This window comes from Octopus sinensis, linkage group LG7 (genome assembly GCF_006345805.1).
Source record: "Octopus sinensis linkage group LG7, ASM634580v1, whole genome shotgun sequence".
NCBI lineage: Eukaryota > Metazoa > Mollusca > Cephalopoda > Octopoda > Octopodidae > Octopus > Octopus sinensis.
Genome location: NC_043003.1, coordinates 105,816,779 through 105,838,778, shown reverse-complemented (window position 1 = coordinate 105,838,778; position 22,000 = coordinate 105,816,779). Strand labels below are relative to the sequence as shown.

Sequence of the window (22,000 nt, the reverse complement as noted above, 5' to 3'; positions counted from 1 at the left end):
AATTTCCACTGGATTACCAAGGAGTACCAAGGCAGGAAGGACTATTTTTGCGACTGGAGTACCTGTATTATTACGGAGTCGCGGAATTGTGTTGCCATGGATTGAACTGTCTTCCTTCGTTCTTTTTTTCTGCTCTGTCTTTCCGTTCTTTTTTTTTGTGTTTATTACTGAACTTTTATTTAGAACATTTGAACTTTTGTTGAACTCTTTTTGTTTCTTTGTGGTTTTAAATCATGACAACAAAGAAGAACACTGTGCTGGAGTGGGAAATTGTGCCCCCCAAGCAGTGGATAGAGGGCCGAAATGAGAGAATGGTGGTGTTGAGGACATACTCCAAGTCACTCGACACCATCACTGTGTTCTCTCAGGACGAAATTGAAAAAGAGTTGGCAGAATACCTACCAACTATCAAGTATATTGCAAGGGGTGTCAAATTCACAACAGTGTGGTTGCTGTTTGACACCCCTAAAGAGGGTAGTTTGTTTGCTAGTCAGCCCCTGGAAGATGAAAAAATTTTGTTTCTCCCCACATATCGGAGGAGGACATTGACATTAGGCTGAGTGAGTGGGCTGCCACGCGGTATGGAGCCTGAGTGGATAGAGGATACTATCTGCCGGGGTCTGGGTGGCAACGGAGCCAGGCTCTTGAATGTTAGAATGCTTCCTGTGGCTGATTGGGTGGGGTCGAAAGCAATTTTGACCCTATGGACCCAATCAGCCAAAGATCTGGTCTTCCCAGATTTTCTAAAGATGGCCGGTTCTAGGTATCCGGTGACTCTTGAGGGACGCCCCCCCCCCCCAAGTGTCACCTGTGCCTGGAATCGGGTCACATCAAGAGGAAGTGCCCCAACAGCCATGCAAGGGAACTGGAAAAATTAATAGAGGAGGATGTTTTTCCTCCAACGGAGCTTCCGGAGCATATAAAGGAGGGAGTTGTAGAAAAAGTTGAGGAGGAGGTAACCCCCTCGAAAGGAAAAAAAAAGAAAGAAGGTGGACAACAATGGTTGCCCACCAATGGATCCCGTGGCGGCGGGAGGGAAGGAGGGATCTACGGACAAACCGGAGGAACCTCACTCTTCCAACACGAAAAAGGGGGGAAAAAAGAAAAGAAAGAAAAAAAGGGACATCGCCGGCGGTTGCTGGTGCACCGGCGGCATGTTCCGAAACCACTTCGGTGGAACGTGAGCCACCAGAGGTGAGGAAGAAGAAGGCCCCTCCCAGTGGAAATGTTGAAGAACATGTCATCTTCTATCTCGGGAGGGGCTGTAGAGAACTATATAGAAAGTTCCTTTGATAGTCGGGACCTAATAGACTCGACTTGTTTTCCAGGGTGGCCTGCTCAGGTACTGGAAGAAAGGAACCTTTATCACATGATGGACTCCTTCTCAAAGGAAGAGTATAGATCATGTGTAAAGGATCCCAACTTGCGGTTGCTGGAATGCCTGCAGAAGGCAAAAAAGTTTATTAAAGACTCATTGATGTAATCGTTTTCAATTGTAATGGACATTTTTGCCCATAAAAGTGTAAGAGGTTTAATACCTCAGTTAGTATTTTTTTTTTTAAAAAAAAACAATGTTTTAGAGAAGCAAAAGTCGGCGGGTGCTTTTTGTCTTCTCCCATCCTTATCATCCTTGTATCATCATCATTCACCTCATTACTGTCCTTATCCAGCCCGCAAGCTACCATACTCTATGTACTGCCTTTATGGCAAATTCGATAAAATAAAGTAGCTTGCTTACAAACCACATGGTTCCGGGTTCAGTCCCACTGCGTGGCACCTTGGGCAAGTGTATTCTACTATAGCTTCAGGCTAATCAAAGCCTTGTGAGTGGATTTGGTAGATGGAAACTGAAAGAAGCCTGTCGTATCATCATCATCATCATATCATCATCGTTTTTAACGTCGCTTTCCGCGCTAGCACGGGTTGGACGGTTTGACCGGGTCTGGGAAAGCCAGGGGCGCACCAGGCTCCAGTCTGAATCTGGCAGAGCAGAGTTTCTACGGCTGGATGCCCTTCCTAACGCCAACCACTCCGTGAGTGGATTGGGTGCTTTTTACGTGCCACCTGCACAGGGCCGGAGGGTCCGGCATCGTCACGATCGGTTCGAGCATTTTAACGTGTCAGCGGCACATGGGCAACGAGGTCCGGGGTTACTTTGGGGATCCAGGGTACTTTGGGGATCCGGGGGGTACTTAGAATGAGTAGGGGGTATGCGGAATTGCTGCAGAAAGCAGCCCGGGTCTTTGTAGTCACAGCATTTATCATCACTGAGTAACGTAATTAGGTAGAGGAAAGAATACAGATATTCTAGAGTTGAGTTGGGGAGGGGGAGGTCCAGTTGAGGCGGGTTAATATAGGAGGGCAACCAGTGGGGAAGGTTGGGGTAAGGAGGAACGATGGCAGGAAGGGTTGGTGTAGGCCTAAGAAATAAAGACATTCGTTATCGTCACTGAGTAAGTTATTAGGTAGAGGAAGAATACAGATATTCGAGAGTTGAGTTGGGGAGAGGGGGGGGGGTCCAGTTGAGGCGGGTAATATAGGGGAGCAACCAGTGGGGAAGGTTGGGGTAAGGAGGAACGATGGCAGGAGGAAGGGTTGGTGTAGGTTCCTAAGAAATAAAAACGTAGGATATTACGAGAGGCGGGAGGGCTAAAGGGATAGTGGGAATGAGCAGTGCAGGTCAGGAGGAAGCATAAGATCGGTGGGCAGTTGATGAGAGCTATGGCGCTAGCAGCTTGTCTTTTCACAGTGAAAGCATATGAGGAGAAGGGGTAGTGGGGGAGGAGAGAGGGAGTAGGGCGTACCCGGTGTAGAGAGTAAGGCGTATCGGTGTGTAGATGGTGAGGACAGGTATACTGGTATTGGTGGTGGGGGTGAGAACAGTGTTCATCGGTATTGGGGTGGGGGTGGGGGGGCGGGCGCGCACCGCCAATGGCTGAAAGATGGGAAGAGATGGGAAGAGATGGAAGAGATAGGATTACGGCTTGAGGTAGCCTGGCCTAAGGTTAAATTTTGTAGAGAGAGAGATAGAAAAATAAATCAAGTTATGGCGAAGGCTTGAAAGTAGCCTAAAAGGTTAAATTTTCGTAACAATGTATGAAGAAACGTAGTAGTAACAACGAATAAAATAGTAAGATAAATTTTTAAGAACTTGCTGCGGACATCGAACGGGAGTTGAAATTGAATTGGGAATTTAAATTATAGAATCGTAATGGTGAGAGGAGGAAAAAAGACCGCCAATGGCTGAAAGATGGGAAGAGATGGGAGAGAGATGAGAGATGGGAAGAGATAGGATTACGGCTTGAGGTAGCCTGGCCTAAGGTTAAATTTTGTAGAGAGAGAGATAGAAAGATAAATCAAGTTATGGCGAAGGCTTGAAAGTAGCCTAAAAGGTTAAATTTTCGTAACAATGTATGAAGAAACGTAGTAACAACGAATAAAATAGTAAGATAAATTTTTAAGAACTTGCTGCGGACATCGAACGGGAGTTGAAATTGAATTGGGAATTTAAATTATAGAATCGTAATGGTGATGAGAGGAGGAAAAAGACCGCCAATGGCTGAAAGATGGGAAGAGATGGGAAGAGATGGGAAGAGATAGGATTACGGCTTGAGGTAGCCTGGCCTAAGGTTAAATTTTGTAGAGAGAGAGATAGAAAGATAAATCAAGTTATGGCGAAGGCTTGAAAGTAGCCTAAAAGGTTAAATTTTCGTAACAATGTATGAAGAAACGTAGTAACAACGAATAAAATAGTAAGATAAATTTTTAAGAACTTGCTGCGGACATCGAACGGGAGTTGAAATTGAATTGGGAATTTAAATTATAGAATCGTAATGGTGAGAGGAGGAAAAAAGACCGCCAATGGCTGAAAGATGGGAAGAGATGGGAAGAGATAGGATTACGGCTTGAGGTAGCCTGGCCTAAGGTTAAATTTTGTAGAGAGAGAGATAGAAAGATAAATCAAGTTATGGCGAAGGCTTGAAAGTAGCCTAAAAGGTTAAATTTTCGTAACAATGTATGAAGAAACGTAGTAACAACGAATAAAATAGTAAGATAAATTTTAAGAACTTGCTGCGGACATCGAACGGGAGTTGAAATTGAATTGGGAATTTAAATTATAGAATCGTAATGGTGAGAGGAGGAAAAAAGACCGCCAATGGCAAAATGGAAAGATGGAGAGAGATGGGAGAGATGGGAAGAGATAGGATTACGGCTTGAGGTAGCCTGGCCTAAGGTTAAATTTTGTAGAGAGAGAGATAGAAAGATAAATCAAGTTATGGCGAAGGCTTGAAAGTAGCCTAAAAGGTTAAATTTTCGTAACAATGTATGAAGAAACGTAGTAACAACGAATAAAATAGTAAGATAAATTTTAAGAACTTGCTGCGGACATCGAACGGGAGTTGAAATTGAATTGGGAATTTAAATTATAGAATCGTAATGGTGAGAGGAGGAAAAAAAGACCGCCAATGGCTGAATGAAAGATGGAAGAGATGGGAAGAGATGGGAGAGATAGGATTACGGCTTGAGGTAGCCTGGCCTAAGGTTAAATTTTGTAGAGAGAGAGATAGAAAGATAAATCAAGTTATGGCGAAGGCTTGAAAGTAGCCTAAAAGGTTAAATTTTCGTAACAATGTATGAAGAAACGTAGTAACAACGAATAAAATAGTAAGATAAATTTTTAAGAACTTGCTGCGGACATCGAACGGGAGTTGAAATTGAATTGGGAATTTAAATTATAGAATCGTAATGGTGAGAGGAGGAAAAAAGACCGCCAATGGCTGAAAGATGGAAGAGATGGGAAGAGATGGGAAGAGATAGGATTACGGCTTGAGGTAGCCTGGCCTAAGGTTAAATTTTGTAGAGAGAGAGATAGAAAGATAAATCAAGTTATGGCGAAGGCTTGAAAGTAGCCTAAAAGGTTAAATTTTCGTAACAATGTATGAAGAAACGTAGTAACAACGAATAAAATAGTAAGATAAATTTTTAAGAACTTGCTGCGGACATCGAACGGGAGTTGAAATTGAATTGGGAATTTAAATTATAGAATCGTAATGGTGAGAGGAGGAAAAAAGACCGCCAATGGCTGAAAGATGGGAAGAGATGGGAAGAGATGGGAGAGATAGGATTACGGCTTGAGGTAGCCTGGCCTAAGGTTAAATTTTGTAGAGAGAGAGATAGAAAGATAAATCAAGTTATGGCGAAGGCTTGAAAGTAGCCTAAAAGGTTAAATTTTCGTAACAATGTATGAAGAAACGTAGTAACAACGAATAAAATAGTAAGATAAATTTTAAGAACTTGCTGCGGACATCGAACGGGAGTTGAAATTGAATTGGGAATTTAAATTATAGAATCGTAATGGTGAGAGGAGGAAAAAAGACCGCCAATGGCTGAAAGATGGGAAGAGATGGGAAGAGATGGGAAGAGATAGGATTACGGCTTGAGGTAGCCTGGCCTAAGGTTAAATTTTGTAGAGAGAGAGATAGAAAGATAAATCAAGTTATGGCGAAGGCTTGAAAGTAGCCTAAAAGGTTAAATTTTCGTAACAATGTATGAAGAAACGTAGTAACAACGAATAAAATAGTAAGATAAATTTTTAAGAACTTGCTGCGGACATCGAACGGGAGTTGATTGAATTGAATTGGGAATTTAAATTATAGAATCGTAATGGTGAGAGGAGGAAAAAAAGACCGCCAATGGCTGAAAGATGAGAAGAGATGGGAAGAGATGGGAAGAGATAGGATTACGGCTTGAGGTAGCCTGGCCTAAGGTTAAATTTTGTAGAGAGAGAGATAGAAAGATAAATCAAGTTATGGCGAAGGCTTGAAAGTAGCCTAAAAGGTTAAATTTTCGTAACAATGTATGAAGAAACGTAGTAACAACGAATAAAATAGTAAGATAAATTTTTAAGAACTTGCTGCGGACATCGAACGGGAGTTGAAATTGAATTGGGAATTTAAATTATAGAATCGTAATGGTGAGAGGAGGAAAAAAGACCGCCAATGGCTGAAAGATGGGAAGAGATGAAGAGATGGGAAGAGATGGGAAGAGATAGGATTACGGCTTGAGGTAGCCTGGCCTAAGGTTAAATTTTGTAGAGAGAGAGAGATAGAAAGATAAATCAAGTTATGGCGAAGGCTTGAAAGTAGCCTAAAAGGTTAAATTTTCGTAACAATGTATGAAGAAACGTAGTAACAACGAATAAAATAGTAAGATAAATTTTTAAGAACTTGCTGCGGACATCGAACGGGAGTTGAAATTGAATTGGGAATTTAAATTATAGAATCGTAATGGTGAGAGGAGGAAAAAAGACCGCCAATGCTGAAAGATGGGAAGAGATGGGAAGAGATGGGAAGAGATAGGATTACGGCTTGAGGTAGCCTGGCCTAAGGTTAAATTTTGTAGAGAGAGAGATAGAGATAGAAAGATAAATCAAGTTATGGCGAAGGCTTGAAAGTAGCCTAAAAGGTTAAATTTTCGTAACAATGTATGAAGAAACGTAGTAACAACGAATAAAATAGTAAGATAAATTTTTAGAACTTGCTGCGGACATCGAACGGGAGTTGAAATTGAATTGGGAATTTAAATTATAGAATCGTAATGGTGAGAGGAGGAAAAAAGACCGCCAATGGCTGAAAGATGGGAAGAGATGGGAAGAGATGGGAAGAGATAGGATTACGGCTTGAGGTAGCCTGGCCTAAGGTTAAATTTTGTAGAGAGAGAGATAGAAAGATAAATCAAGTTATGGCGAAGGCTTGAAAGTAGCCTAAAAGGTTAAATTTTCGTAACAATGTATGAAGAAACGTAGTAACAACGAATAAAATAGTAAGATAAATTTTTAAGAACTTGCTGCGGACATCGAACGGGAGTTGAAATTGAATTGGGAATTTAAATTATAGAATCGTAATGGTGAGAGGAGGAAAAAAAAGACCGCCAATGGCTGAAAGATGGGAAGAGATGGGAAGAGATAGGATTACGGCTTGAGGTAGCCTGGCCTAAGGTTAAATTTTGTAGAGAGAGAGATAGAAAGATAAATCAAGTTATGGCGAAGGCTTGAAAGTAGCCTAAAAGGTTAAATTTTCGTAACAATGTATGAAGAAACGTAGTAACAACGAATAAAATAGTAAGATAAATTTTAAGAACTTGCTGCGGACATCGAACGGGAGTTGAAATTGAATTGGGAATTTAAATTATAGAATCGTAATGGTGAGAGGAGGAAAAAAGACCGCCAATGGCTGAAAGATGGGAAGAGATGGGAAGAGATGGGAAGAGATAGGATTACGGCTTGAGGTAGCCTGGCCTAAGGTTAAATTTTGTAGAGAGAGAGATAGAAAGATAAATCAAGTTATGGCGAAGGCTTGAAAGTAGCCTAAAAGGTTAAATTTTCGTAACAATGTATGAAGAAACGTAGTAACAACGAATAAAATAGTAAGATAAATTTTTAAGAACTTGCTGCGGACATCGAACGGGAGTTATGAAATTGAATTGGGAATTTAAATTATAGAATCGTAATGGTGAGAGGAGGAAAAAAAGACCGCCAATGGCTGAAAGATGGGAAGAGATGGGAAGAGATGGGAAGAGATAGGATTACGGCTTGAGGTAGCCTGGCCTAAGGTTAAATTTTGTAGAGAGAGAGATAGAAAGATAAATCAAGTTATGGCGAAGGCTTGAAAGTAGCCTAAAAGGTTAAATTTTTGTAACAATGTATGAAGAAACGTAGTAACAACGAATAAAATAGTAAGATAAATTTTTAAGAACTTGCTGCGGACATCGAACGGGAGTTGAAATTGAATTGGGAATTTAAATTATAGAATCGTAATGGTGAGAGGAGGAAAAAAGACCGCCAATGGCTGAAAGATGGGAAGAGATGGGAAGAGATGGGAAGAGATGGGAAGAGATAGGATTACGGCTTGAGGTAGCCTGGCCTAAGGTTAAATTTTGTAGAGAGAGAGATAGAAAGATAAATCAAGTTATGGCGAAGGCTTGAAAGTAGCCTAAAAGGTTAAATTTTCGTAACAATGTATGAAGAAACGTAGTAACAACGAATAAAATAGTAAGATAAATTTTTAAGAACTTGCTGCGGACATCGAACGGGAGTTGAAATTGAATTGGGAATTTAAATTATAGAATCGTAATGGTGAGAGGAGGAAAAAAAACCGCCAATGGCTGAAATGAAAGATGGGAAGAGATGGGAAGAGATGGGAAGAGATAGGATTACGGCTTGAGGTAGCCTGGCCTAAGGTTAAATTTTGTAGAGAGAGAGATAGAAAGATAAATCAAGTTATGGCGAAGGCTTGAAAGTAGCCTAAAAGGTTAAATTTTCGTAACAATGTATGAAGAAACGTAGTAACAACGAATAAAATAGTAAGATAAATTTTAAGAACTTGCTGCGGACATCGAACGGGAGTTGAAATTGAATTGGGATTTAAATTATAGAATCGTAATGGTGTGTGAGAGGAGGAAAAAAGACCGCCAATGGCTGAAAGATGGGAAGAGATGGGAAGAGATGGGAAGAGATAGGATTACGGCTTGAGGTAGCCTGGCCTAAGGTTAATTTTGTAGAGAGAGAGATAGAAAGATAAATCAAGTTATGGCGAAGGCTTGAAAGTAGCCTAAAAGGTTAAATTTTCGTAACAATGTATGAAGAAACGTAGTAGTAACAACGAATAAAATAGTAAGATAAATTTTTAAGAACTTGCTGCGGACATCGAACGGGAGTTGAAATTGAATTGGGAATTTAAATTATAGAATCGTAATGGTGAGAGGAGGAGGAAAAAAAGACCGCCAATGGCTGAAAGATGGGAAGAGATGGGAAGAGATGGGAAGAGAAGAGATAGGATTACGGCTTGAGGTAGCCTGGCCTAAGGTTAAATTTTGTAGAGAGAGAGATAGAAAGATAAATCAAGTTATGGCGAAGGCTTGAAAGTAGCCTAAAAGGTTAAATTTTCGTAACAATGTATGAAGAAACGTAGTAACAACGAATAAAATAGTAAGATAAATTTTTAAGAACTTGCTGCGGACATCGAACGGGAGTTGAAATTGAATTGGGAATTTAAATTATAGAATCGTAATGGTGAGAGGAGGAAAAAAAGACCGCCAATGGCTGAAAGATGAGAAGAGATGGGAAGAGATGGGAAGAGATAGGATTACGGCTTGAGGTAGCCTGGCCTAAGGTTAAATTTTGTAGAGAGAGAGATAGAAAGATAAATCAAGTTATGGCGAAGGCTTGAAAGTAGCCTAAAAGGTTAAATTTTCGTAACAATGTATGAAGAAACGTAGTAACAACGAATAAAATAGTAAGATAAATTTTAAGAACTTGCTGCGGACATCGAACGGGAGTGAAATTGAATTGGGAATTTAAATTATAGAATCGTAATGGTGAGAGGAGGAAAAAAAGACCGCCAATGGCTGAAAGATGGGAAGAGATGGAAGAGATGGGAAGAGATAGGAAGAGATAGGATTACGGCTTGAGGTAGCCTGGCCTAAGGTTAAATTTTGTAGAGAGAGAGAGATAGAAGATAAATCAAGTTATGGCGAAGGCTTGAAAGTAGCCTAAAAGGTTAAATTTTCGTACAATGTATGAAGAAGAAACGTAGTAACAACGAATAAAATAGTAAGATAAATTTTTAAGAACTTGCTGCGGACATCGAACGGGAGTTGAAATTGAATTGGAATTTAAATTATAGAATCGTAATGGTGAGAGGAGGAAAAAAGACCGCCAATGGCTGTGAAAGATGGGAAGAGATGGGAAGAGATGGGAAGAGATAGGATTACGGCTTGAGGTAGCCTGGCCTAAGGTTAAATTTTGTAGAGAGAGAGATAGAAAGATAAATCAAGTTATGGCGAAGGCTTGAAAGTAGCCTAAAAGGTTAAATTTTCGTAACAATGTATGAAGAAAAGTAGTAACAACGAATAAAATAGTAAGATAAATTTTAAGAACTTGCTGCGGACATCGAACGGGAGTTGAAATTGAAGGGGAATTTAAATTATAGAATCGTAATGGTTGAGAGGAGAAAAAAGACCGCCAATGGCAATGAAAGATGGGAAGAGATGGGAAGAGATGGGAAGAGATAGGATTATGGCTTGAGGTAGCCTGGCCTAAGGTTAAATTTTGTAGAGAGAGAGATAGAAAGATAAATCAAGTTATGGCGAAGGCTTGAAAGTAGCCTAAAAGGTTAAATTTTCGTAACAATGTATGAAGAAACGTAGTAACAACGAATAAAATAGTAAGATAAATTTTAAGAACTTGCTGCGGACATCGAACGGGAGTTGAAATTGAATTGGGAATTTAAATTATAGAATCGTAATGGTGAGAGGAGGAAAAAAGACCGCCAATGGCTGAAAGATGGGAAGAGATGGGAGAGATGGGAAGAGATAGGATTACGGCTTGAGGTAGCCTGGCCTAAGGTTAATTTTGTAGAGAGAGAGATAGAAAGATAAATCAAGTTATGGCGAAGGCTTGAAAGTAGCCTAAAAGGTTAAATTTTCGTAACAATGTATGAAGAAACGTAGTAAAAAAATAAAATAGTAAGATAAATTTTTAAGAACTTGCTGCGGACATCGAACGGGAGTTGAAATTGAATTGGGAATTTAAATATAGAATCGTAATGGTGAGAGGAGGAAAAAAGACCGCCAATGGCTGAAAGATGGGAAGAGATGGGAAGAGATGGGAAGAGATAGGATTACGGCTTGAGGTAGCCTGGCCTAAGGTTAAATTTTGTAGAGAGAGAGAGATAGAAAGATAAATCAAGTTATGGCGAAGGCTTGAAAGTAGCCTAAAAGGTTAAATTTTCGTAACAATGTATGAAGAAACGTAGTAACAACGAATAAAATAGTAAGATAAATTTTTAAGAACTTGCTGCGGACATCGAACGGGAGTTGAAATTGAATTGGGAATTTAAATTATAGAATCGTAATGTGAGAGAGGAGGAAAAAAGACCGCCAATGGCTGTGAAGATGGATGAAGAGATGGGAAGAGATGGGAAGAGATAGGATTACGGCTTGAGGTAGCCTGGCCTAAGGTTAAATTTTGTAGAGAGAGAGATAGAAAGATAAATCAAGTTATGGCGAAGGCTTGAAAGTAGCCTAAAAGGTTAAATTTTCGTAACAATGTATGAAGAAACGTAGTAACAACGAATAAAATAGTAAGAAAATTTTTAAGAACTTGCTGCGGACATCGAACGGGAGTTGAAATTGATTGGGAATTTAAATTATAGAATCGTAATGGTTGAGAGGAGAAAAAAGACCGCCAATGGTGCTGAAAGATGGGAAGAGATGGGAAGAGATGGGAAGAGATAGGATTACGGCTGAGGTAGCCTGGCCTAAGGTTAAATTTTGTAGAGAGAGAGATAGAAAGATAAATCAAGTTATGGCGAAGGCTTGAAAGTAGCCTAAAAGGTTAAATTTTCGTAACAATGTATGAAGAAACGTAGTAACAAAAAAAAAATAACGAATAAAATAGTAAGATAAATTTTTAAGAACTTGCTGCGGACATCGAACGGGAGTTGAAATTGAATTGGGAATTTAAATTATAGAATCGTAATGGTGAGAGGAGGAAAAAAAGACCGCCAATGGCTGAAAGATGGGAAGAGATGGGAAGAGATGGGAAGAGATAGGATTACGGCTTGAGGTAGCCTGGCCTAAGGTTAAATTTTGTAGAGAGAGAGATAGAAAGATAAATCAAGTTATGGCGAAGGCTTGAAAGTAGCCTAAAAGGTTAAATTTTCGTAACAATGTATGAAGAAACGTAGTAACAACGAATAAAATAGTAAGATAAATTTTTAAGAACTTGCTGCGGACATCGAACGGGAGTTGAAATTGAATTGGAATTGGGAATTAAATTATAGAATCGTAATGGTGAGAGGAGAAAAAAGACCGCCAATGGCTGAAAGATGGGAAGAGATGGGAAGAGATGGGAAGAGATAGGATTACGGCTTGAGGTAGCCTGGCCTAAGGTTAAATTTTGTAGAGAGAGAGATAGAAAGATAAATCAAGTTATGGCGAAGGCTTGAAAGTAGCCTAAAAGGTTAAATTTTCGTAACAATGTATGAAGAAACGTAGTAACAACGAATAAAATAGTAAGATAAATTTTTAAGAACTTGCTGCGGACATCGAACGGGAGTTGAAATTGAAGTGTATGTATATGTTTGTGTGTCTGTGTTTGTCCCCCCCACCATTGCTTGACAACCGATGCTGGTGTGTTTACGTCCCCGTAACTTAGCGGTTCGGCAAACGAGACCAATAGAATAAGTACTAGGCTTACAAAGAATAAGTCTTGGGGTCAATTTGCACGACTAAAGGTAGTGCTCCAGCATGGCCACAGTCAAATGACTGAAACAAGTAAAAGAGTAAAGAGTAAATCTAAACCAATTTGTCAAGTGTTTTTTTTTGTTTTGTTTACAAAGTATATGTTGTATATTTTATTATATTTTATTATAAATACTGTGGCGTCTTAGCAGGAATAGATTGGAATCATTAGATGCTGCCTCCAATCATTTCTACTTGATAGGGAAATGGTATCTAGATAGATTAAAGTGTCTTACTCAAGATGCATATCCCAGTATTTCTTGAATCTATTACCTATGGAAAGAAGTCTAACATCTTTAGTAAGTTCAGTTATTAATGAAACATTTGTTAAGGAAATTTAATGTTGCATTTCTTACCAGTAGTTTTTCTTCTTGTTCTTTTGATTTGCTCAAATCAACATCCCATTGTTGTAGAATATTGTTCATTTGATTGCAATAGTCATCATACAGCTTCTGCCTGCATTTTAACAACAGAAATATCATTATAAGAATGAGATTGTAATACATGTCTAGGGATTAAAAATATGTGTAGATCATCATCATTGTTTAACATCCGCCTTCCATGCTGGAATGGGTGGGACGGTTTGACAGGAGCCGGTCAGGCAGAAGCCTGCACCAGGCTTCTGTGTCTGTTTTGGCAGGGTTTTTACAGCTGGATGCCCTTCCTAACACCAATCACCCAGTAGAGTGGACTCAGTGCTTTTTATGCGGCACAAGCACAGGTAAGGTCAGTTTTGGCAAGGTTTTTACAGCTTGATGCCCTTCCTAACACCAACCACCCAGCAGAGTGGACTCAGTGCTTTTTATGCGGCACAAGCACAGGTAAGGTCAGTTTTGGCAAGGTTTTTACAGCTGGATGCCCTTCCTAACACCAATCACCCAGTAGAGTGGACTCAGTGCTTTTTATGCGGCACAAGCACAGGTAAGGTCAGTTTTGGCAAGGTTTTTACAGCTGGATGCCCTTCCAAATGCCAACCACTTTACAGGTACAGTCTAAATTATAATGGGTTTGGGGAGTGGAAATGGGAGTCAAAGCTTAGACATCTGATACAATTGAATTAAAAGTAATTTGAACGAGAGTATGAAATTCTCTTAAATATGACTTGCCAGCATGTCAAACCATCCAACCTGTGCCAACATGGAAAATGGACAGATAATGATGGTAATGCACAGAACAATACCATTTCAAACACAAACCTTCAGAACAACTGCAATATAGACATGGAGTAACTTATAACATGTTGGATATGTTTGATCTAAAAATATTCATTCTTTAGGTCATCAGGTGGAATGTAGAGATTCTTATATGTATATTATATATATACATATATACAGTAATCCCTTGCCGTATTGCGGTTCACCTATTGCAGTTTATTATTTAAGCTTACATCGATTCCTCCATGGTGTTGTTTTGCATTTGTCACCTTACCGCCACATGAAAAACAACATTCGAGCATGGTCGTTGCCAGTGCTGCCGGACTGGCTCCCATGCAGGTAGCATGTAAAAAACACCTTTTGAGCATTGTCGTTGCCAGAACTACCTGACTGGCTCCCGTGCTGGTGGCATGTAAAAGCACCCACTACACTTTCAGAGTGGTTGGAGTTAGGAAGGGCATGCAGCTGTAGAAACTTTGCCAGATCAGATTGAGCCTGGTGCAGCCTTCTGGCTCACCAGTCCTCAGTCAAACCGTCCAACCCATGCCAGCATGGAAAGCGGACGTTAAACAACAATGATGATGATGATGAATAAAATAAATATATACAAATTAAAAAACTATAAAAAATATACTGTACTGTTTCAACTTTGCAGGGGCTTTGGAACGTAACAACCGTGATAGTCAAGTGATTACTGTATATCAGTTAGAGTCTATAATTGTCTATTAATCTTTAAAAATAAAATTAAAATTAAACAAATCAAATGCCAATACCTTTCAGTTTGTTGCATTTTCCATATTTCATCAATCTTCTTGTTACTGTTTTTCATTTTATTTTGAGTAAAAGTTTCCAGGCGTTTGCGTTTATTTGCCAAAGTTTTGGTTATGTCAACTAACAAAGGAATCAATCAAACTTTGAAATATCACTGGTTTCTGACATTAATGCAGCCTCGTGTGATATAAATACCAAAAAGTGTTTATTATATAATAAAATGGAAACTTTATTATAAAAAATAAACTACCTTCAAAATTCCTCTAGAAAGAATAACAAACTTCACATCAAAAGAAAGAGATGGTCAAAAAGAAATCGTTCTTTTACTAATTGTAACTTATTAAAGAATTGTTTTTACATAAAAAGTATTAGAAGTTTACAAATGTTAGTATTTTTAATCATGGAAAAAACCTTAGGGCCTGTGGTGGACTGTTTTGACACGTACCATATCAGATCGATATGATATAGCCCATAGTAGTGTAAAAACTAACATTTCATTTTCTGAGCTGAGATTCGAAATCGAATCTTAAGGATTCTTGCTCGCTTGATCCACCACTGGCCGAACAGGCGTGAAATAAATTTCTGTCCTGTCAAAAAGTGATGGATGGATTTCCATTCAACCTCCGACTTGAGCTGTGTCAATGAAGGTTCATTGATATTGTGAATCAAACTTTGTATATTCAACACATAAATACAAGAGTTGATCAAATAAATTATTTAAACTACAGTCCAATGCTTACCTCATTGTTTTCCTTTGATGTCGTCCAACACACCTATCTTCATCTGCTACACCAACAACACCTTTTGCTACACATCCCACTATGGGCAAAATTCAAAATTTCTACCTTTCACTCAAACATTGCTAATTAAATAAATTCAAGCCAATGGAAGCAGCTCTTGTTAATATGATAAATTATGTATATTTTCTCAATGATATTCAAGAACTATTGCATGCAAACAACATGATCTTCCTTAAAGAATATATCTAGGAATGATATATTCTTTATAAATTTTAACCTCACTAGAATGATGACTCTATAAATATCATAAGGTTAGATGACAACTAATAGAAATCAAATATGTGTTCATGGAATATGTCAGGGAAAATAATTTTTCAAGTGGAACAAGATACCAATAATACCAAGTTTTCACTTGCAGGTAAATCAATGTGTGACTTCCATTAAAACAGTTTTATGTTGATTTCTAGAAATTGAAAATAATAGATCACACCCCACTTACTGTAGCTCCCTTATATACCTCTGTATCTCCCATTTCACCACCCCTACAATAATCTTTAGTATAGACACAAGGCCTGAAATTGTGAGGGAGGGGACTAGTCAATTACATCAACCCCAGTGTTTCACTGGTACTTAATTTATTGACCCCAAAAGGATGAAAGGCAAAGTCGATCTCAGTGGAATTTGGACACAGAATGTAGCTATGGGTGAAATACTGCTAAGCAGTTCACCCGGAGTGCAAATGATTCTGCCAGCTCACCACCTTACCACCCCTACAATAATAATGGTGATGATGGTAGTGGAAGAGGGAAAGAACAGCAAGAGGAGGAATAATTCAATTCATAAAAGAAAAAAACTTGGAAATAAATGAGGCTTACCTTCAAAGGATTCCAGCATTTTCTTCATTTCGAAACTGAAAAGTTAATAAAAAACATGTGAAAATTATTTATTAAAATGTTAAACAGGAAAATGGTCTGTAAACTTATGAAAGACATCCTACATAATTCAACACTTTATAACAGAGCTATATTATTTCCTCTTTCTGGTAAAGGCCAAATCCTAGCAGTACTTCTAGTCACATTAAATCTATTAAATTAATATCAAATATATCTAAAACTACTGTTTCCTTTCATTTTCCGTTATTTCAGTATATTTTCATCTCACATAACTTTAAGATGGCTTGAATTAGATGGATAGAGGAATTGGTAAAGGTTTTATACAACACTCCAGCTAATATCATGTCCAACAAATCCATGCATTGTTATTTGCATACACTTGAGATCATGTCATATATAATTTACATTTAATTCATTATATGCAAACATATCTGGAAATTATCATAGAAGTTCAAGAGTCTGAGAAATTAATTAAACTGTATCTGCTTTAATGATATCATTAGTTCAATGAATATCGAAAGTTGAACTGTTAACTATGCTAAACATCACCCTTTTTCAGTTCTCAGCAGAGACAGACTTCTAAACTTTTGAAGTAATAAACTGGAAAAAAATTACATTTCTTGATGGGCAATGAAAGAGGGGATTACCTTTTACATTTATTTTTAGAGATTTACATAAATGCTTACAAAACATTAGTTAATTCTGAGCCATCTCACGTTTTTGTAATACAAATACATATGCAATTACTTTTTCTTATGAGTGAAAGAGAAAGGAATATATTGCCACATAGATATGATGTTCACACAAAAGAGGAAAACATTCAGATTTTTAAAGAGAATGTCAAAATAATATGAATAGAGGTGTACCCAAATTCTTCATCGTTAACTCCTTTGATCTCTTTTTTCTTGCTCACAGTTAGCAGATTTGGTGACTCTCCATCTAAAAGAATTTAGCCAGAAAATAACTCAATCAGTGCTGTTCACCATCTCAGATGTTAATTTGAAATGACAAAAGGAAAAGAATACAATCATAAAATAGTAATTAAAAGCTGTCAGAATATCTATTACTAAATACAAGGATCCAGTCATGATTAACTCTGGTTTCTGAAGTGGTAAACAGATGGGAAATGTATCTCCAATACTGTTGGTGTTCTCTTGCAAGAAAAACTGAGGTGATGTAAAAAAAATCTTTGGCCAAGACGTTCATCAAAATTCCTCCATTAGAATATGAACTCACAACTAAGTTGGTAATCCAACTAACTTATCTACTCATCCATTTAGCTAGTGAAAGCTAAACATTTAAACTAGAGTTGGCACTGTCAATATAGGCACATTGAAAGGTAGGTCTAGTGACATTGTAGAGATGCTTGAACGGAGATGTTGATGTATGCTGCATACAAGAGGTAGAGTAGAGAGGAACTTCAGCCAGGGTCCTCACAGGCAAAACACATAGGCATAAAATCTTCAGGGAAGGTAACAGTGACGGAGTAGGTAGTGTAGGCATACTCCTTGCAGAGAAATGGGTGGATAAGGTCATGGAGGTAGAGTGTGCGATAGAGTGCATAGGCTCAGGCTAGTCCTGCAGAATAGTATAGCTACAATTATCTCTGCCTAAGCCCCACAAGCAGGCCTATCAAATGAACAGAAGGACCACTTTTATGATGTCCTTCTACAGGCTACCTCATAGACGAGTGACAATGACCTCATCTTTGTGGATGGAGGTTTTAATGAGCATGTCGGACAGCAATCTGGTATCTTCCATGGTGTTTATGGGGTCCATGGAATTGGTTCCCGAAACAAAGAGGGAACTAGGCTACTGGAGTTCTGTGATGCAAGCAACCTACTTCTGTGATGCAAGCAACACCAACTTCAGGAAGCCAGCCACCTGATAACCTATCAATCAGGTAACTCTATTAGCCAGACTGATTTCATTCTCACCAGACAGCAGGATGCATGGTTGCTCTTAAATATTAAGGTGAAGAATGTACCCCCCAGCATAGACTAGTTATTAGTGACTTTAGAATCAAGGCCACAAGGATACCAAGAAGCAGACCAATCCAGAATAAAAGGATTTGGAAGCTTAAGAACTCTTCACATGGTCAGGGATTTAGGGACATCCTCATTGAGAAATTTGATGAGAAGGAGGAAGAGCTACAGACTTGTGGCATAGAGGGAAACTGGGAATTCCTGCTTGACAGCTTACTGAATGCCACAGACCAAATCTGTGGCTGGTGCAAAGTTTTTTCCAGACCTAGGGTAACATGGTTGTGGAATAATACTGTAGACAGGGCCATTAAAGCAAAGAAACAGGCCTGGAAAACCTGGAAGTGTTGGGGTAGCAGGGAACTGTATCAGATAGTGAGAAGGGAGGCTAAGAGACAGGCATATATAGCCAAGGGAGAAGCAGAAAAGAAGTTTGTCAATGTTCAGTGATGTAGGACCAAAGAACTGAAGTATTTTAGATTGTAAGACAGTGTGTGAGAGAAAATTGTGATGTCTTAGGAGAGAAATGTGTCCACATGGATAATGGTGCACTTGCGTTTAATGATTCTGCAAGGAAAGAGGCTTGGAGATGCCATTAGGAAAGACTGCTGAATGTGGAGAATGAATGGGAGGAGGAGAGCCTGCAATTAAGGATATGAAGACAAGGAAAGTCCCCGACCCACCAGGAATCACCGCTGAGATGCTTAAAATATCTGGTGATGTGGGTTATGGTCTCGTCACCCGTATTATAAATCAGGAAGGTGGACAAATGGCAAACCCCTTCAGGTAGATGGTACTGCTCGATCTGTAGAAAAGGCGTAGGTAGAAACCTCATAAGATGTACACAGTGTAAGCTATGGACACATAAGAGGCGCAGCAACATCAAAGGATGGTTAACTGTGAAGACGGGTTTTGTGTGTGGCAGATGCACAGGGGCAATAAACACTGCAGATGTGCAGAAAACAGATTCCATCACATGCCAGGGGTATAAACTAGAAGTAGTTGATAGCTTCCACTACGTAGGTGACTAAGTCTGTAGTGGGGGTGGATGCTCTGAGTGCATAGCTGCTAGAATATAAGAATAGCCTGGGTAAAGTCCAGAAAGCTCCTACCTCTACTGGAGACAAAGGGCCTCTCGCTCAGAGTGAAAGGTAGACTGTATGATGCATGTGTGTGAACAGCCATGCTACACAGCAGTGAAACATGGGCCGTGACTGTTGAGGACATGTGGATGTGTAATGTCAGTGTGCATACTCGACAGGGCATAAGCGCCCTGAGAGAAAAGTTGGACATAAGAATCTTCAGATGAGGTGTGCAAGAGCGACGACTGCGCTGGGGTGGTCATGTGCTGCGTATGGATGAGGGCAACTGTGTGAAGAAGTGTCAGTGGAAGGAACCCGTGGAAGAGGGAGACCCAGGAAGACATAGAATGAGGTGGTGAAGCACGACCTTCGAACATTGGGCCTCACAGAGGCAATAACAAGAGACCGAGATATGCTGTGATTGAGGAGACCCAGCAAGTAAAGTGAGATCACAGCCGTGGCCGATAGCAGTGTCGCATAACCGACCCATTTAAAAAGTACCCTTGAATCGTCGGGTGAGATGTTTGTGCTTGAGAAGATCTATCGAATCAAATAAAATCGAAATCAATATAGAAATCGTAGTTGTTGCCGATTCCAGTGCCAACTGACTGACACCTGTGCTGGTGGTACGTAATAAACACCATTCAAGCGTGGGTCGGTGCCAGTGCCGCCTGACTGGCTCCCCATGATTGTGACACGTAGGGTCGATGCCAGTGCCGCCTGACTGGCTCCCCATGATTGTGACACGTAGGGTCGATGCCAGTGCCGCCTGACTGGCTCCCCATGATTGTGACACGTAGGGTCGATGCCAGTGCCGCCTGACTGGCTCCCCATGATTGTGACACGTAGGGTCGATGCCAGGCCGCCTGACTGGCTCCCCATGATGTGACACGTAGGGTCGATGCCAGTGCCGCCTGACTGGCTCCCCATGATTGTAACACGTAGGGTCGATGCCAGTGCCGCCTGACTGGCTCCCCATGATTGTGACACGTAGGGTCGATGCCAGTGCCGCCTGACTGGCTCCCCATGATTGTGACACGTAAAAAGCACCATCCGAACGTAACACTCTGACTGAAAGAAAAAAACGAAGTAAAATAATTAAAATATGTATGCAAAATATTGAAGCAATTGGAATGATTACGTGAAATACTAATTATAATTAATTCTTGTTCAGAAATTATTGAGAATTTCCTTCTTCATCAATCGAAATCGTGAAAGAAAAAGTCGTTTGGTCACCAATGAATGTAAGATCGTGTCTTTAACAATGAGAAAGTGCTCTTAAAACAAGACAACACTTAATTTATTTCATTGAAAATTACTTAATTACTGTATCCAAATAATCAGAGCGATAAAAGGAAGTATTTAAAGGTTATTTATTAGAGGAAGAAGAGATTATAATTCTAACCTCTCATTTCTGGCGAACTGTGTCGAGCAAGAACAGGCGACATTTCTTCTTTGTCCGACGGAGATGCACTTCTTTTTACAACTTTTCTCGGCATCTTGTTAAGTGATAAATACAAAACAATTATTTCGAGAGACTTTTCTATTGATATGAAATTGATTTCAGTCTTTTTCAATTGAGAATCAAAAATAAATCACAGATCGATCTTCGATGGCTGAAACTTTATTTGACCGACTGGAAAACTAAACCGACCAATCAGCGATCAGTCTCCCTCCTCACACTCTTTCTCTCTTACACTCTGTCTTACACACTTTCTCTTTCATACGCGCGTACAGCCTCCATCCTCTCTATCTATCTCTCTCTCTCTCTCTCTGTTTTTTCTCGCTCCTCCTCTCTCTGTTCTCTATCTCCTTTCTCTGATTCTCTCTCCCCCTCTTTTTCTAATTCTCTTTCTCTGTTTTTTCTCTCTCCCCCTCTCTCTGATTCTATCTCCCCCTCTTTTTCTGATTCTCTCTTTCTCTGTTTTTTCTCTCTCCCCCTCTTTTTCTGATTCTCTTTCTCTGTTTTTTCTCTCTCCCCCTCTCTCTGATTCTATCTCCCCCTTTTTTCTGATTCTTTCTCTCTCTGTTTTTTCTCGCTCCTCCTCTCTCTGTTCGCTCTCTCCTTTCTCTGATTCTCTCTCCCCCTCTTTTTCTGATTCTCTTTCTCTGTTTTTTCTCTCTCCCCCTCTCTCTGATTCTATCTCCCCCTCTTTTTCTGATTCTCTCTTTCTCTGTTTTTTCTCTCTCCCCCTCTCTCTGATTCTCTCTCCCCTTTCTCTGATTCTCTCCCCACTCCTTCTCTGATTCTCTCTCTCTCTTTCTCCAACAACCACGCCACCATCTGCAGAGAACAGAGCAAATCGTGTGAGGGGAGCTTCTTACATTGTCGCTCAACCTGCTAAAAACACCAGCCAGATCTTCCTAATAACACACTTTACAGTCTCAAAAAAAGTACACATTGAGTAATATTCTTCAATAAATAAACTGAAAAACAAATAAAGACAAGTTTTTCGAGGTTAGAACGGTTAAACAACAACAACATTAGAAATAAAATTCACATTTAAAAAATAATTTACGAATGCTGTCTACATATATTAAGATTTTATAACGACCTTTACAGTTAAATGGGCCCTAAACTAAATTATTAGTCTTAGTCTACGGTTATAATTCCATTCACAGCTCTGATGCATAGAAGGAATGTACATTTATGTCAGTACTTGACTGCTACTGTAATTTACCGACCCCACAAAAGATGAAAAAGCTAAGTTGATATTGGTAGGGTTTGAACTCAGAACGTAAAGGGTTGTAACTAAACACTGTGATCTGATTTATCTTGACAAGGGACATGTCTAGTTTTGACGGTGATGAAACAGTGAAATGAATTAACTTCAGAATTATCCTGCCCCTTATTTTGTAAACCCCGGGTTTGGAAGGATTTGGGATCTTTTCGGTTTGAACGGCAGTTTTTAACATAATTTCTAGGTAACTAAAAAATTTTAAACTTCGTATACTTGTAGAATGTGTTTATAAAACATCTTTTTCTCTTGGCTTTATTGAGAAAATTCTATAGTTTGTAAGATATTTGTTGTTTTTTTACTTCAATTTCTGCAATTTCAACCAATCAGTGACGTC

The 22,000-nt window shown here is 39.4% G+C and overlaps 1 protein-coding gene across 1 annotated transcript in view; it reads right to left on the bottom strand.

The window, feature by feature from the left end:
* Positions 1–22,000, bottom strand: part of LOC115214324 (synaptonemal complex protein 3-like) — a 31,146-nt gene that overhangs the window by 3,786 nt on the left and 5,360 nt on the right. The window contains exons 2-6 of the mRNA XM_029783505.2: positions 20,331–20,424; positions 16,728–16,800; positions 15,844–15,878; positions 14,231–14,348; positions 12,660–12,759 (exon numbers count right to left, since the gene is read on the bottom strand). Of these exons, the coding sequence (XP_029639365.2) occupies positions 12,660–12,759; positions 14,231–14,348; positions 15,844–15,878; positions 16,728–16,800; positions 20,331–20,424 (420 nt within the window). The remainder of the gene's footprint in view (positions 1–12,659; positions 12,760–14,230; positions 14,349–15,843; positions 15,879–16,727; positions 16,801–20,330; positions 20,425–22,000) is intronic.